The sequence below is a fragment of the Rhincodon typus genome, chromosome 31, assembly GCF_021869965.1.
Source record: "Rhincodon typus isolate 14 chromosome 31, sRhiTyp1.1, whole genome shotgun sequence".
NCBI classification, from domain to species: domain Eukaryota; kingdom Metazoa; phylum Chordata; class Chondrichthyes; order Orectolobiformes; family Rhincodontidae; genus Rhincodon; species Rhincodon typus.
The window spans coordinates 18,044,574-18,061,811 of NC_063362.1; the positions used below are offsets into that span (position 1 = coordinate 18,044,574).

The 17,238-nt window shown below is 44.4% G+C and overlaps 1 protein-coding gene across 2 annotated transcripts; it reads right to left on the reverse strand.

Annotated features, from left to right (window-relative positions):
* Positions 1-80: 80 nt before the first annotated feature.
* On the reverse strand, positions 81-16,947 carry mfn2 (mitofusin 2). 2 transcript variants are annotated; one of them, XM_020519469.2, is made up of 18 exons: positions 16,829-16,947; positions 16,111-16,289; positions 15,462-15,597; positions 15,015-15,177; positions 14,668-14,792; positions 14,359-14,467; positions 14,083-14,190; positions 13,085-13,238; positions 9,711-9,778; positions 9,356-9,477; positions 8,963-9,089; positions 8,691-8,795; positions 7,261-7,363; positions 6,234-6,454; positions 5,663-5,818; positions 3,203-3,399; positions 2,541-2,675; positions 81-2,194 (listed from the first exon to the last, which is right to left on the reverse strand). In XM_020519469.2, exons 2-18 carry the CDS (start codon positions 16,283-16,285, stop codon positions 2,125-2,127), a joined length of 2,274 nt encoding a protein of 757 aa, XP_020375058.1. In that variant the 5' UTR covers positions 16,286-16,289; positions 16,829-16,947; the 3' UTR covers positions 81-2,124. The 2 variants fall into 2 exon arrangements, with proteins under 2 accessions (XP_020375058.1, XP_048470883.1); XM_048614926.1 differs by lacking the exon at positions 16,829-16,947 and adding an exon at positions 16,541-16,796.
* Between the last annotated feature and the right edge of the window lie 291 nt (positions 16,948-17,238).

Sequence of the window (17,238 nt, forward strand, 5' to 3'; positions counted from 1 at the left end):
CCAAGCTCTTCCTTTAATCCTCCTCCACTTAAAAGATAAAAGAACACTTCTAGTTCATAAAGGGACAAATGACACAAAGGAACTTTTTCAAATGAATTTATTTTGTCCAGTACTTTAAACAAGTTCAGTCCCAGTCATGACAAGAATAATAGTGGAAGCTTTGCAATCATGAGCAGCAGAAATAGTGCATTTAAATTTTTTTCAAAACTAAAACCAACTGCATATGAATGACCAAAAGTACTGAGATTTAAACCAATTCTGGTGCCTTGTTATGTACAGCTCTAATCATCTGCCTCACATTTTTATTCAGTGCAACTACTCAAACTTCACACAGCTGGAACAAACCTCAACCTGGATTCCTCACTTCATTCTTTAGTGAAGTGGACAGCAACGTGACTTGCATCTGAAAGATAAGTAGCTTAATATTTCAATAATTAACCCATCTTTTCTCTGAGATGCTAACAAAGTGTACTTTCAGAATTTTCAGTTCTTACATTTTATGATTTATTTAAATTCTTCAAACTTTGAATACAAGCCTCAAAGTAATGGCTGAACTCAAAATAGCTACTTTAAAAATATTAAATACTCATATTTCTGCCCATGTAACCAGAAGAAAGATTCAGTGTTACAGTCTGGGTACATGATCAAAATTCAAATCTGTTGTCCATGATGCATTTATAAAGTATTTGTCATCAGTGAAAATTGACAGGTTCAGAATAATCACAGCTCTTAACGCTCCCATATATTACAAAATTTAAAGCGCAGAATTTGCCAGTATTCAGGGTAAAGAGTTTCCTCCATCAATAAAACTGGGTACATCAAGATCACCATGAAAACAACACAGCAGAGATCTAGGGTTTTGAATGCTCATCCTTTGGGACAGTGTTTGCAGTCAATGTAAAAGATGTAGCTATCACACCAATAAAAAATACTTCACACTGCATTACACAGACAATCTACACACACAGGATCTGCAGTGTTCAACATTCTTGGTTTTTACATCTACATGCAAATATCCCACTTTTCATAAATGTGACTCATGAAATGCAAATGCATCCTGTATACTATCTTACACATGATTCCAATTAAATACTCCTCCAAGTTGGACTGAAGGTCTGATATGAGAACGAGGAAAAGCTATTCTTTTTATCCACCCAAACCCCACTATCAGCACTAAATCGGAATTAATTATACTCTCTTTACTAATAACCAGATAGGCACAATGGAATTCTTCTTTACCACCCACCAATACAGTTAATTAAATTACAGGCAATTGTTTTCCCATTCAGCAAAAATCTTTCCCACGTTTACATGTAAGCTCAGTACCCAAGTCCATTCAGATTTGAATTTCAGTTCTCCTTTTCTTACTGGCTTGCTTCTCTGCAAGGCTGATTGACAGACTGAGAACATTACATACTAGGACTACATTCAGCTCAGGCTTGCTGCCCACTTTTTATCCAAACAAAACTCACTAAAGATTCAATTCAGGGCACAAACAATTTAAACAATCTAGAATAAGAGGTACTCAGAGTGTGTCACAGGCTGGAATCTGACCAAAGGGACTCAAATTTACAGGCCAGAATCTTATCAAGAAGTTTGTGACAACACAGATTGTGAATTTGGGGAAGGGTTTGGGAACAGGATCATGATTTTTTCATTCCTAAGGAACTTATTTTTTTCTCCAGTCAAAATACAAATGTTTCACCATTTCTCAGCTGTACAAAGGTCCAATATTTTGCTGTAGTTAAAAAGTGGTCTGTGGATCACAAGTGGAGTATTCCACAGGTCACTTGGGATCATGGACCTCAAGACTACAAAAGATCAAGGAGACAAGTTCCGTGTGCCAAGTGCAAATCAATAAGCCTGAGCTGATTCATGACAAGGAAGGTGGTCTCCTTCTGACTTGTGATGCATCATGTGTAAAAAGTCAAACACTGATCATTGAATCAATACCATTAGTTCAGTCCCAGTTTTAAATCAATTCTCAAATGTGTATAAACTATTCTGAGAGGAAAAAATAATATTCCAACAATACCCCCAACCTCCCCCAGCACAGTAGTTAGTGTTGGATCTGTGTTTCAGATACAGGAAACATCTCTCAATCTTGTACGAAATTAGTTACTCTCATCTGCTCTGCTCCAGGTACTGGTGAGTGAACATGTTCAGCTCACTGTCCAGCCAGCCAGCCTTATTCCTGCAAAGAATAACAGTCAGTTACAACAAGCAGAGGTCAAGGAACACAACAACTATGAGACTTCATTCCTTAAACAAAGTCGAACGCCTGGCAACTCCCACGTACTCTGCGATACCACCTTCATCCAGTCATAGCATGCAGAACATTTGAGTCCCAGAGCTCTTTCCCTCTTCAATTAGGGGGTCAGAGATCTACCACATAGTGTACAGTACTTGATCACTTGACTCTAAACTCCAACAGACTAGACCTTATGGAACAGCTCTACATGTAGCAAAATGCTTCTGGTAATCATATTTTTGTGCTCAACGCTTGCCATTGGTTTTTTCCAATACTAGTGGATACTCACCTGAGCAGCTTGGCTTTGCTCTGCAATGAATCCAGCAGTTCAATCTTCTTATTTAAGTCTTTAATTTCCTCATCGAGGTTCTGCCGTGTTACATCCACCTGCTGACACAACTGAGCGAATGTTCCTGTCAGCTCCCTGCAGAGGAAGGCATAGAAACAGAAGCACTTTGGAAAGAAGGTAAAGACACAAAAAACTATGCATTTACTGTAACATTAGAACATGCGATGAGTAAGGGGAAATTGCATGAATCAGACAGGGTTTTGCTGCAGATTAGCATCCATTGGTCTCTGGTAGGAGCTGCAGGTGGGGATGACAAGTGAAATCAGATCTGACTTCACTGTAATGTCATTGTATTTGAATTCCTACTAGAATTCATATGTTAATGCCAGATGTGAAGAACAGTTGTCAGTGTGGGGAACTGATGGGTGTTGGCACTGGGTTAATGGGACAAGAGGTAGATGGCACTAGGCAACTGTACTTGAGCAAGAGTTGGCGCCTTCAGAGCCAGTGGGGGAAGACAATTAGAAAATCAGAGAGGAATAACTTTTGAAATTTGAATGGAGCAGCCCAGATCTTGAAGTAGAAGAATGTGTGTAGGACGCAGTGGAAGGTGGGATCTGTCTCCATATTGACTCCAACACTCGCCCCATTCCTTCACTTACTGTTGCACCTGATGGCTGCAGTTGGATCCAGTGTAGCCGACAATGAGCTGTAGTTTCTCAGTAGCGTAATCCACAAGTTGACGTTTGAAAGCTCTTTCTTTGGCTCTGGTTGTCCACGTCAGACGCTCATACACATACAGGAGGCCATACATTCCCACAGTCAATGCAATCAGCCGCCAGCCCACTGCTTTCCACACCTGAAAAACAATCAGACAAGGAGCTCGCATTTCTCCAAATCCCTTCCATAAGGTGAAGCAGGAAAGCTGACGTTTCAGGTTGGGACCCTTCTTCAGAAATGGGGGAGGGGAAGGGGGCTCTGAAATAAATAGGGGGGGGGGGGGGGGGGTGAAAGCAGGTAGGTAGTGGATTGGTGGAGAGAAGACGGACAGGTCAAGGAGGTGGGGATGAAGCTAGTATAAGGTCAGTGTAGCTAGGTGGTGGTGGGGATTGGTCAATGAGGCGAGGATGAAAGGGGGGTGCTGGTCTTGGGATGAGGTCAGGGGTGGGGAGATTTTGAAGCTAGTAAAGTCCACATTGGGTTGTAGACTTCCAAGGTGGAATATGAGGTGCTGTTCCTCCAGTTTTTGGGTGGCATCGTTGTGACACTGGAAGAGGCCAAGGATGGACATGTCGTCCAGGGAGTGGGACGGGGAGTTGAAGTGGTTCGCGACTGGGAGGTGTTGTCGTTTGTTGCGAACTGAGCGTAGGTGTTCTACAAAGCAGTCTCCGAGTGTCCGCTTGGTCTCCCCGATGTAGAGGAGGCCAGATCGGGAACAGACAGTACAATAGACCACCTTAGCGGATGTGCAGGTGAACATCTGTTTGATGTGGAAGGTGTTTTTGGGGCCTGGGATGGAGGTGGAGGGGCAGGTGTAGCACCTCCTGCGGTTGCAAGGAAAGGTGCTGGGGGTGGTGGGGCTAGTGGGGAGTGTGGAGCGGACAAGGGAGTCGCGGAAAGAGCAGTCCCTCCGGAAGGCAGACCGCTCCTCCCACCTCAGTGACCCATCCCCACCACAGTGACCCATCCCCACCACTGCCTACCTACACTCACCTTTACTAGCTTCATCCCTGCCTCCTTGACCTGTCCGTCTTTTCTCCCAACTATCCGCTCCACTATCTGCCTGCTATCACTGCCCCCCCACCACCATTTATTTCAGAGCCCCCTTCCCCTCCCCCATTTCTGAAGAAGGGTCCCGACCCGAAATGTCAGCTTTCCTGCTCCTCTGATGCTGCCTGGCCTGCTGTGTTCCTCCAGCTCCACACTGTGTTATCTCCGACTCCAGCATCGGCAGTTCTTACTATCCCTTCCATAAAGCATCATTTTATAAAACACTGGTTTATTTGATTTGCTGCAACATTCCAATCCGTTTCTCAAGGACATCTACAGATTTTCTGTTCATTTATATTTTACAAAGGCAATCTGAACAGGCAGCTAAGCAAGGAATGAATGGATGGTAATACTAGAGGCAAGGATGAGAAATCAGACATCCCTTAGGTGTATGCACACTGCCCACTGTTTCATCAACAGGAGACCATGGACAGACACCAGCCAGATGCCAATCTATGACCTAATCCTGCTCTCAACTCCTAACTACATCAACATTTCTCAATTCCAAGCAACTGTCTCATTCCCTTTGAAATGGGTCAACTCACCGTCACTTTCCATTTTGAGAGATAACTTTAAGTTTGGATCCTTATTACCCTCATGAATGGAAACAAATATTGCTGTTTATATTTACATTAAAACTATTCATATTAAAGGCCTCTATCAGGTCATTGGGTTACCTCAACTCTAGCCAACCACCGCAGCACTGGACAACGAGGAGGATCTTGCTGGTGACCTTTATGCCATGAAATACATCTACCTGCATGGCAATCCACTTAGGTAATTTTGAGGTGTCAACATGGCCTCATGGTAGAAGTCTCCACTCCAGTCAAAGTGACGGATCCAAGCCTTTTGACAAGTACATGTTCCCAGCCAACAGTCAATGAAGAACAACTGCCCTGCTTACTTGGGCAGGAGAATTCCATGGTACATTTCTCCTTTTATCTATTATGACCAAAACATATTAAATGGTTTCACTTCAGCTGCTGCTTATGGGATCCCGCTGGACTATGTGCATTTAGGCTCTGGTGTTTGCACAGAAGTGACTACACTTCAAAAGTATTTCATTGACCCTGATGAGACATGGCATGTCCTGAAGCTGTGATCAGCTCCCACATTAATTAAAGTTATTGTTTGTCTTTAGGTCCCAAAACCTGTTCCTCTTCCTCCTTCTCACAGTGTCAGCAATGCCACACTGTCCTGTCTAATAAATCAATCTTGGTTGTCATAGGGTTAGAGTTAGTCTAACGATATCACGGTTATACAGAGGAACTGCTGCTGTCCAGCTCAGAATGTCATTGTTCCTCTATCAGCTACTGACTTTGCAATTTGGCAGGGATCACCCCATTACTTACCACACCCCCAACCACGATAATTCCCATAGATGTCCGCGAAGTTAATGAAGCCAATCCTGTTATCATGGAAACCATGAGTTCTTCCTGGGTCATGGAACCCTGGGGTAAGGGTGGTAAACTGGTGCTGACTGGCGTAATGGGTAGTTGCCGTGGCACCTGGAGACACAAGAATGAATGGAAGTCAGGCAGCCTACAACTAATACAAACCTCTCAAATTACCTCATACGTCAGTTAGATGACAGGAAAGCAGCAGAGGAACCAATCTCGCTACTAGCAATCAACAATGGTTCAGTGATAGTATTTTGCCTCTGGCCAGAGATTCGAGGGTTGAGGTCTCATTCCAGAGGCTTGAGCACATAATCGAGGCAGTACTGAGAGAATGCTGCACTGTTTGAATTGCCATCATTTAGATGAGATTTGAAACTGAGACCCCTGTCCCAAAGAATCATTTAAAAGAAAACAGGGAGTTCACCCCTTTGCCCTGACCAACATTTAATCCTGCAACCTGGCTTAAAAGCCAAAAACCAGAATTTCGTTAATAACTAGATAATGGGTTTTTCCTTTGCTTTACCTGGTCATTGTATCCTGTTAGTGCTCTGCGACTGCTCTTTGGGCCAAGGAAGCGATTGATGAGCATTGTCCACCCAAGTGAGAAGTGGAAATCTATGTCCTCTTGGAAGTCAGCACAGAGTCGATCACAGTTTAGGTCATAACTGAGACTAAAACGCTGACGAGGTACCAACACATCTACCTGACCTCTTTCTGTAGGTGGTAGTAGGGGCCGCAGGCTGTCTGGGGTAAGGAAAAGAGAGAAATTTTTTCAAAATCATCCACTGGAAAGGGGTTTCAGAAGGTTTCCATCACCAACTAACACAAGGCTTCACAGAACTCTCCACACAATCCCAACCCTGGTACCCCAACCCTGCCCTCACACCCTGCACCCCACAGCCCATTCCTACAGACACCAAATTCTCACTTCTTTCTCCTTTAAAAACCAGTTTGGTCTGCTCCATGTTCCCTGCTGTCTCTAATGTGTCAGCAACCTTGACACAGTAGTTAAATGAGTACAAGCTGCAGCTAAAGGACAAAACGTATGGTTAGTATCAAGTACTCTTGGAGGAAATTAAATTATAAACAAGCCCAATGCTGCAGACCGCAGCACAGCAGGGTGGCAAGGTGGCTCAGTGGTTAGCACTGCTGCCTCACAGCGCCAGGGACCTGGGTTCGATTCCACCCTCGGGCAACTGTCTGTGTTGAGTTTGCACGTTCTCCCCGTGTCTGCGTGGGTTTCTTCCGGGTGCTCCGGTTTCCTCACACAGTCCAAAGATGAGCACACTAGTGGGTTGGCCATGCTAAATTGCCCGTAATGTCCAGGGATGTTTGGGTTAGACATGGGGAAATGCAGGGGAAGGGGAATGAGTCAGGATGGGATGCTCTTTGGAGCAGCAGTGTGGATTTGTTGGGCCAAATGGCCTGTTTCCACACTGTAGGGATTCTATAAAAAAAAAGTTCAATGCTACTCATTTGTTGACACGTAGCTGAAACTCTTATTTCTCATAAATGTTACACTGTGAAAAGACCAAATGTCCAACACTGACCGATCATTTCCTGTTGTGTTTTTTGCAGGCTGGCTGTAATGGTGACAGAGCAACGATCAGACATGTTGCGCCCAAGTCCTTCCTCAATGTGTTTGTGAAGCTCCTATAAGAAGGGAGGAACAAAGAAAAGGATGCTTAGAATAGGTGGAACAAACTGAGAGAAAGAACAACATTGACCCTGGGACCATAAAACTCAGATCTGTCAAGTTTTTTTTTTAATTCTTTCATGCAAAGTGAGTGACACTGGCAAAGTCAGCATTTATTTCTCTTCGCCAACAGCAACTTGAACTGAGTCAGAGGGCAACTGAGTCAACCACACTGCTGTTGAACTGGAGTCACATGCAGGCCAAATCAGGTGAGAATGGCAGATTTCCCTTCCCTCAAGGACATTAGTGAACCAGGAGGGTTTTCTTTTAATAGCAACTGACAAATGGTTTCATGGTTACCATTAGACTAGCTTTAAATTTCAGATTTGTGAGCTGAATTAAAATATCCATGCCATGATGGGACTCAAAGTCATGTCCTCAGAGCATTAGCCAGGATTATCCAGGGACTCTAGATTGCTAGTCCAGTGATAATACCAGTACACCATTACCGCTCCTCAAAGTCCAGTCTTATTTCCTCTGCAGAGGGGCTGAATAAAGTTTCTTTCCCCGCCTCGTTCTTGGCTGTCAAGTTTATGGAGTCACTTTCCCCAGAGGGCTTGGCACCCACACTGGCTTCTCACTTGATCCTATTAAGATTAGTAATTCCCTGAAAGTTCCTTTTCTTCCTTCCAAATTTCAGATTGCATATCCTATACACAGACTTCTCCTTCCTGCACCCTCATTATGTTGGATCCAAGATTCATTCACCTCCAGCTCAAACTAATTCTCTCTCTGGATCTTGCTCCTACTACCTACAAACTTTTATAATTCAACCTTGACATCAACCAGCACTGCCTCCCCAATTTGCCTGTCCCATTTCCTCATTCTTCACCCTCAGCCTTTTAGCAAGTTTCCAATAAAGAAATTCTAACAACTGATTTGTTACATGACCACTAACTGAATTGCAACTGGAGACAAATGAAGCAGACTGAGGGGCTGGTCTAACAAGCAGGCTTACACACCTACAATGCTTTAGAACACCTGCCACAAGTACTGCTCTTCTAGTAACCATGAGCCTAATAATCACATCTTCCACCAATTTCTCAAGTTTGAACGCGTGCGAGAGGGAGTTGAGCATTAAGACGGGGTGTTCACGATGGAACTGGTGCTCAGACATCTTTCAATGAGTTCCATCCTCTTGGGGTACAAATCTTTCACATCGACCAACTGCATGCAGACTAATCAAAACTCCTGGAGGAAGATTCACCCAGGAGACAGGGTGATTCTAATGCAAGAAGATTGAGCCCAGGGATCAATCCACTCATTCTGACACCAAATACTCACACTCTTGTAGACTCTAAGCACCACCAGAGAGGGGTGAAAATCCATCTGAAAATCATCCACCAATGTGGCAAGATGGCGGATTTCTTCTGCCATTGCATTCGAGACCTGAAACACAGGAAATGGCATCAAACTGTGGCCAGGTCAGACTTAGCAGTAGGTACAAAATCTTGGAGCAGAGGAAATACCACTGAGAACATTACATCACACTTACCTGCTCCCCCAAAACCCCCTGAAAAAAAATGCAAAGCTGGCCCTTCGATACTCAATCTCACCTGCCGCTCCACCTCCTCAGTGATCTGTTTCATTTTAGCTTTACAGTCCTGGGTTAATAAATCCAGTTGATTGTCTATAAACTCCAATCGATCCATTCGTTCTTCTCTCTGTTTCAGGCAATGTACCCTGAAATGAGATTAAAGATCAATCCCAACCTCATCTAATCCAAAATCCTCAGTGTGACGGTCTTAAGGACAGTGGTATTATTCCGTTGTACAAGGTCCTTATCATTTTATTTTTTGATTTCTTATATTCTTAATGTCCCCCTATCCTCCCCAGTGAATTAAACATCCCGATCAGAAATTGGGGCAGGGGTGTTGTTTTAAATTATGGACAACCTGTTGATGCATCAAAAAACTTTAAGTAACATTGGCCCTGCTTTCTGTACACACCTCTGCTCTGTGGCAGCAACATGCACAGAATCCATGATTCGCCGAAGGGCCTCAGAGATTTGCTTGGCACGGACTGTGTGTTGTTCAAACTTAGTCTTCACTGCTGACTGCGAGATACATTCCTGCAGAAAATATTCAGAAAACAGGAGGACAGGTTACACAGGAATCAGCTTAAACTCTTAAACCTTATAGCAAGAACAACTCAGAGGAAATGAACTTAGGTCAGAAGGATTCTTACACAGAGTAAAAGACCACATTTATTTGACCAAATGAAATAAGGACCTGATGGATTTATGGAACACAAGGGCTTTCAGTGAAAACTATGAATAAGTCCTATCATTCAGCACAGACTCACCTCAAACCGTCGCTCAAAGTTCTGGAATTCGAACATTCTTGCCTGGAAGCCCTCAGCCAGTGCTCCACCTGTTCACAACACACAAACAGTATGAACCACATCACTTCTCAGAGACATGCAGAAATTCAGGCATCATAAATTAAACCGGTAGATGAAGGCTGGGAAATAATCCACAACATAAGAGATGCAGCATCAAAGTCAGACAGCTGCAGTGAAACACAATTATTTCAGTCTAACGAACGACAGTGCAGTCTGGGTCAAGTTAGCAATTGGTCACAGTGTCTATGAGTTAGGGAAAGGAGTGTCCAAGTCTTGATTGTTACTCAGTGATTTCTGCTAAAGATGAACAGGTTAGGGGTGGAGAGATTTTGAAGCTGGTGAAGTCAATATTGGGCCATTGGGTTGTAACCTCCCAAGGCAAAATATCAGCTATTGTTCCTCCAGTCTGTGTTTGGCCTCACTCTGACAGTGGAGGAAGCCAAGGATGGATATGTCACTAAGGGAGTGGGAGGTGGAGTTAAAGTGGATGGCAACCGTAAGGTCAGGTTAAGTTGGTGCATGTAGAGCGCAGATGCTCCGTGAACCAGTCCCTGAGTCTGTGTTTGGTCTCCCTGATATAGATGAGACCACATCGGGAGCAACAGATACAGTTGATGAGGTTAGATGTAGTGCAGGTGAATCTCTGCCGGATTTGGAAGGTTCTTGAGTAGATTTGTAGCTCGGGTTGTGGATGCTGTGGTTGGTTCACTCACCGAGCTGGTTCGTTAGTTTGCAGACATTTCATTACCCTGCCGAGTAACATCATCAGTGCAGCCGCCGATGAAGCGCTGTTTTGTTTTTCCGCCTGATATTTAAACTCTGGGGTCCATTGGAATTGCTTACCTCATTTCCGGTTTTTCCTTGCAGTGGTGTATATATAGGGTCTAATTTTACATGTTTATTGATGGCCTTCTTGGTGGAGAAATTCCCATGCTTGTCTCTGTCTGGCCTGTCCTAGGATCCTGATGTTGTCCCAATCGAACTGGTGGCTCTCCTTATCCGAGTGAATGGAGACAAGTGAGTATTGGTCAGAGATAGTAGGAACTGCAGATGCTGGAGAATCTGAGACAACAAGGCGTAGAGCTGGATGAACACAGCAGGCCAAGCAGCATCATAGGAGCAGGAAGGCTGACGTTTCGGGCCTAGACCCTTCTTCAGAAAAATGGTCATGTACTGGTCATGTCTTTTTGTTGCTAGTTGGTGTTCATGTATTCTTGTGGCCAGTTTCCTTCCTGTCTGTCCAATGTAATGTTTGTTGCAGTCTTTGCATGGGATCTTGTATATGATGTTGGTTCTGTCCATAGTGGGTAGGGGGTCTTTGGTTCAAGTTAGCAGTTGGCGTAGTGTTGATGTAGGTTTGTGTGCCACTCTGATGCTCAATGGTCATAGGAGTCTTGTGGTCAGTTTGGATGTGTTCTTGATGTATGGTAACATGACGAGTGTGTCAGGGCTTACTGTATCTTTGTTGTTTGTATGGTAGGCATCATCGGACCCAGCTGTTCGGGTAGCCGTTGTCCTTAAACACTTGGTAGAGGCATTCTTCGTTTTGGCGTAGTTCCAGGTTGCTGCAGTGTGTTGTTGCTCATTTAAGTAGTGTTTTTACAGAAGTCCGTTTGTGAATGTTGGTGTGGTTGCTGTTGAAATTCAGGACTTGATCCATGTGTGTGGCCTTTCTGTGTACCTTTGTCAGAAATTCCCCGTTGGCCTGGCCCTGTGTTCTACCATGACGTCCAGGATTGGGAGCAGTTTGTTCTTTTCTTCTTCCCTGGTGAATTTGATGCCAGTGAGTACTCACTTGTCTCCATTCACATGGATAAGGAATTTCAACAATAAACAGACTCACATGATAAATCACAGAATAATCAAGCCATTAAATGCTTCCTCTCCTCCCTGCCCCTTGTCAAGCTATAACCTTATTTTAAACTAAATGAACCTAAACAACTTACATATCTACTTTCATAAGGTTCAGTGTGTTGGTTTTCACAAAGTACAGAAATAGTCTTTGACTTACAATGAAGGACAACCATGAACTGTTTGATGAGGTGGATGACCAGCATCACAGTTGCAAATTGGAAAAGAAACCCACATCTATATCAGGAATAGGCCTCTTAGCCCCTGTAATGTCTGTTCTACCATTTAATAAGATCATAGTTGCTCTGTTACTCCACATTCTCGCCAAGCCCTGATACCCTTTCACCTCCTTCCTTACCAAGAATCTATCTACTTTTAACGTAAAAATATTCAAAGTCACTGGACTTAACCTTTCCATTTTCAGGCAAGTGTTTCCTTGAGTTAGATTCATGGTGCTGGGTCCATCATGGCTCACTGCAAATTTTTCTCTCACAACTTTTGCACTTCATGTCATTAACCCTAAGCTAAGCCTATAAAATTCAGGCAGGACTAGACAGGGTAAATGCAAGAAGGATATTCCTGATGACCAGGAGTCCAGAACAAGGGATCACAGTCTCAGGGTATGGGCTAGGCCATTTAAAACTGAGATAAGATGAAATATCTTTACCCAGACAGTTATGAGCCTGTGAAATTCTCTGCCATAGAAAGCAGTTGAGGCCAAAACACTGAATATGAGGAGGAACCAAGACCTGTTTGCTGAGTTAGATGATCAGCTATGATCGTACTGAATGGCAGAACAGGTTCAGGGCTCAAAGGCCAACAATCCTATTTTCTATGTTGCTATGTCATAGCATATGTCAATAAATGTGGAGCTGGAAAAGCACAGCAGGTCAAACAGCGTCCAAGGAGCGGGGAAATCAATGTTTCAGGCTGAAACCCTTTGTCAGGACTAGGGAGGGGGAGGGGGAGGGGACCCAGAAATAAATAGAGGGAGGGTGTGGGGCTGGCGGAGGGGGGTGGGGGGGGAGGTTAGGTGGGATGGAGATAGGTGGATGCAGGTAGGAGGTTATTGTGGATGTCAGTGGGAAGGGTGGAGCGGATAGGTGGGTCAGATTATGTCAAAGGATACAATCATTAATGAATTCTAAGTAAATAAAGTAAAGCAAAATACTGTAGATAATGGAGACCTGAAATAAAACAATTAAGTACAGGAGAAACTCAGCTGATCTTGCAACATCTGTGGAAAGAGCCAAACAATCAAGCCTGATATGACTCATTTTCAGAATGGAAAAAATGTAGGGTAAAACTTTGCCAGGCAATGGGGAAAGTAAAGAATAGAACTAACTGTGTGAACCTTTCTAAGAGACAGACATGATGGGCTAAATGGCCCCTTTACAAGCGGTGGGATTCTATAGGTCAGGAATTTTGCTTATTCAACCAGGGTTATTATGAATATGTAGCAATCCTGTTTGCTTCCTTCATACCTCCTTCTGGCATCCCCTGTGCTTTCTGGATGCGAGCATTCAAAACCTCTTTGGCTGATACAAAGAATATGCGATCTGTGGCCTGAGCCCGATTCACTACTCCCAACTCGTCCACCAGGAAACTGGTGCAGCGATCCATATGCTGCCGGCGCACCTGTCATCATGGAAAGAGGTGCTGCATGATTAACATTCTACTCAAACAATGCCCAGTCACAGAGTGAGGAAAAAAAAAGAACATTCATGAGCCAGTGTTGATAAATACCCTAGTTATCACTATAATCATTGCAGTTGCACTGCAGAGTGTGCATATTGTCCAGTGTTAGTCACACACAGAGTGACAATAAGCACAGACATCTGCATTGCTTGAAACACGAGTCTCCTCCATCATTCCCTTAGCAGATCGTCAGTCATGCCTGCCGACTGGTCTGGAAAGGAGCTCACAGCACAACATTTTTACGCCAGGGCAACCACTTCAGAGAAGATAGGATTATTCGCCTTGGAATAGAAAAGTTTAAGAGAAACTAAGGTTGAGAATCATGAGGGTTTTGGAGAAGCTGCCTTCAGTGGCAGAAGGTTTGATAATTTAGACTTATGAAATTGGTAAAAGAACTAGATGCAAAAGGATTTTTTTTAAAACCCATTGAATTCTTGTGATCTTAAATGCACTACTTTAATGGGTGGTGTAAGAAAATTAAACAATAACTTACAAAAGGGAATTGGATAAATATTTAGAAAGGACAAATTTGAAGGAGTATGGGCACAGAGCAGCAGGAAAATGGGACTAACTGGATAGCTTTCAAACAGGGGCTCCAGACACAATGGGCTGAATGGAAGATTCTATGATTCAGTGGCTCCAAATGATGCCGGTTTCACAATGCAGCAGATGAAGCTCAGTCTCCAACCTGTCTTCCCTACACCCACAAGGGCCATGGCCTCATGGTGTGCTCAGAGCCTCACACAGCGAATCACAGAGCTGCTTGTTTTGCAGTATAGCTCACCTCCTCCATGTACTCAGGTTCTGATGCAGATGCATCCCAGCGGTTATTGAGGATAAAAATGTTGGGTTGTGACAATCGTTCGTTGACTTTGTGAAAGAACTGCTTCTCCTGAAAAAGAAGACAAGGAGTTAAATTTTACCTTTGAACTCAACCAGTTATTGACGTCTGCCCACAGGTGTCAGTGCCTTGATAACTCAGCGCCTGCAGTACACAACTGAGTCTCGCACATTGTCTTCCTTAGTCTTGCCCGTATACGATGGTGTCTTGTTCACTCACCGTTTGCATTAATGTTGACTCAGAGTTTGCCACCAACACAAAAACATCAGCATCTAGGCAAAATTTATCAATCCAGCTGTCCAGCTCTGTGGTTACATCAATCCCAGGGCTGGGAGAAACAGAGAGAAAGAGTATCCATTAATATTGAGGGACAGAACAGGGTGCAGGCATTCACAAGACATGGGGCAGGGAGCTGGTAAATACCCAGCACGGGATAGGGAATTCCATGACTACAGGGCACAGGAGAGGGGTCTCAGTGACTACAGGGATATTGAATTGAGAGATCCCCCCAAGTACATCCTTTCATACCTGTCCATTAGCACCAGATCATCTCGCAACAAAGCGCATTTCATCTTTGGCCACATGACGGACACGAGACTACCCGCAGTGAGTTGTTGATCCTGGTGAAGCGCATGAGCCAAATGATTCACAGTCTATAAAAGACACAAGAAACAATTGAACAAGTACTTTTTAAATAACATAATTAATTCCACAGATCTATTGTTCTTTCTATCTCCATAGTACCTTGCAGTGCAAGCTTCAACCGTTACTATTCTGATGTTACTTGGCATTTGGTGCTGTCACGGAGACTGCTGATAATGCACCCATTTCCCTGTTCCATATGATCATACCATGAGTGTCAACTAATGTCTAACCTTGATGTTTCGTTTCTCCTCAGATCCATCTGTGAGCAGATAGGCCTCATTCCCATCTGAGCCTTCCACACGTAGGAAACAGTTGGTGGTGTGACCAATTCCAGAAGGCAAAACTTTGTCCCACAGCATAGCATTTATCACACTACTTTTCCCATTGCTAGTCCTGTAAACAAAATGCAATTAGCCTAGAACAAACTAGTAGAGTAGACACATCACCATAGAATGGCCAGGAGCTTGGAATTTCCACAACAAATCATTCATGACTTTATTGAACAGTAGAGTAGGGTTGATAGGCCAAATAGCTTGCTGCTGCTCCTATTTCTCACACTCATAGAGTCATACAGCTCAGAAACAGACTCTTATGATTTTAAGTCTGGGATAGCAGAAACACTGATAAATCTGCAATGCAATTAACGCTGTCTTTTGCTGGTGGTGTATATGACCTACCTGCCAAAAAATGCTACTTTCATGTGACGCCGTGCCAGTACTTCACTGATCCCTCCGACCTTTGAGAGATAACCTGTCACCTCCAGCACCTGCTCCTCTGTGGTGATGGGATCCAGCTCTCCATTCTGATGTGTCTCTATGCAATCACAAACATGAACAGAGATTAAGCTATGGCATCTCAGTTTCTGGGATTCTGGAAAGCAGCCAGGTCCCATGCAGCGCTCATGTTTAGAAATGAAGGCAGTTGCTGTGACAATCGGAGGAATAAGTGGATGTGCTTGAATGGACACACTGGAAGGGCACAGAGAGCTGCACAATCCCCAGTCACTGATACATTGAAGTGTGATACAGGCTATTCCATGTGACTGTACTGCTATCCACCACCATGCAATCCAGATAACCTGGGGCATGAGATTTATCTAGAGTCATAACTTTTGAACTAGCTGAAGTGGAGGTCATAATCAGTACAGGTCTTGGGGAGGGAAGTTCTTACTATGCTATCTCCCTAAGGTAACAGATGGATGCAGGTGAATAAAAATCCTGAGTGTAACTGCCACATTCCCATGTGAAGAGACTACATTGCACTTGTATCCAGAACATATATTTATGAGCTCACTGCCCTCCCCATTCAGCAAAAATCACTACCTACCTTTGAGAAACGCAGCACTCTCCTTGATGTAGGCTGTTAGCTGTTCAAAGATTCCATTGATTTTCTTTTTAGCCGTAACAAAGTGCTTGAGCGGAGAAGCATTAACCTCAGCCATCAGACGCTTATCTTTCTTACCAACTGCAACTGGGTGTGAGCGGGAGAACATCAGGGACATGGCACTGAAGTAATGAGAGAGAGAGAGAGAGAGAGAGAAAAAAAACATCAAACTCACTTAGAACCCATAGATGGATTGGCTGTACATGGGGCTTGGGGGTGGGGTTGGGGGTGGGGTGGGGGGGGATGAAGGGGTAAGAAAGCAGGGATCAGAGTCCAAGGAATACAGAGGCAGAGAGGATGTCAGTGCCCCACTGTAGAGGGTTGAGGGGGGTAACAGGCTCTAGAATGAGACTGGATGGGACGGGGCTATTACCTTAAGGACAGGACAAGACAAGACGAGGAGGGGACGGTGGCGTGCGCCCTGACACAGACAGGGCGGGCGGCGTGAGGTGTTTTATACGCGATGAGGCGCAGGGAAAGGTCTCCTGCGTCCAGCGTTGGACTTCGAAACCCTGTCAGCCGAGGCCGGGGCCTCTGGTACTGCTCCGGGCGGCGGAGGACAGTGACCTTGCGACATTGCTTGGTCCTCCGACTCGGTCACGTACTTTTTTTCCCCGATGCCGGCCTCTGCCTGAATCGTTCCATCGAGGATCAGACTTACATTTGAATCGCCGGGGCCTTGCCTGCTCCACGGCCACTGCAATCGGTCTGCAGCCGCCACCACCGCTGCTCCTGCTCCCGGGAACACCAACAGCCTGCGTCATTAACCCGCGACTGCTCCTCGTCATTAACCTGCGACAGTCTGCTTCCGTTACCAGGGAAACAGGATTCGGATGGAATGGTACCTTACTGGGGAAAGTTGTGTCCCGCAATGGCATAAAGACAAAATACTGAAGGAGCTGAAAATCTAAAATAAAAACAGAAACGTTTAGCCCATCTGTGAAGAGAACCTAACGGGATTGGTGCTTTGTTTGTAGAAAAAAAATCAGTTCTCTGGAATGATCACCAACCTGAAACTTCATCTGTTTCTGTGTCTAAAGATGCAGACAGACATGCTGAATATTTCTAAAA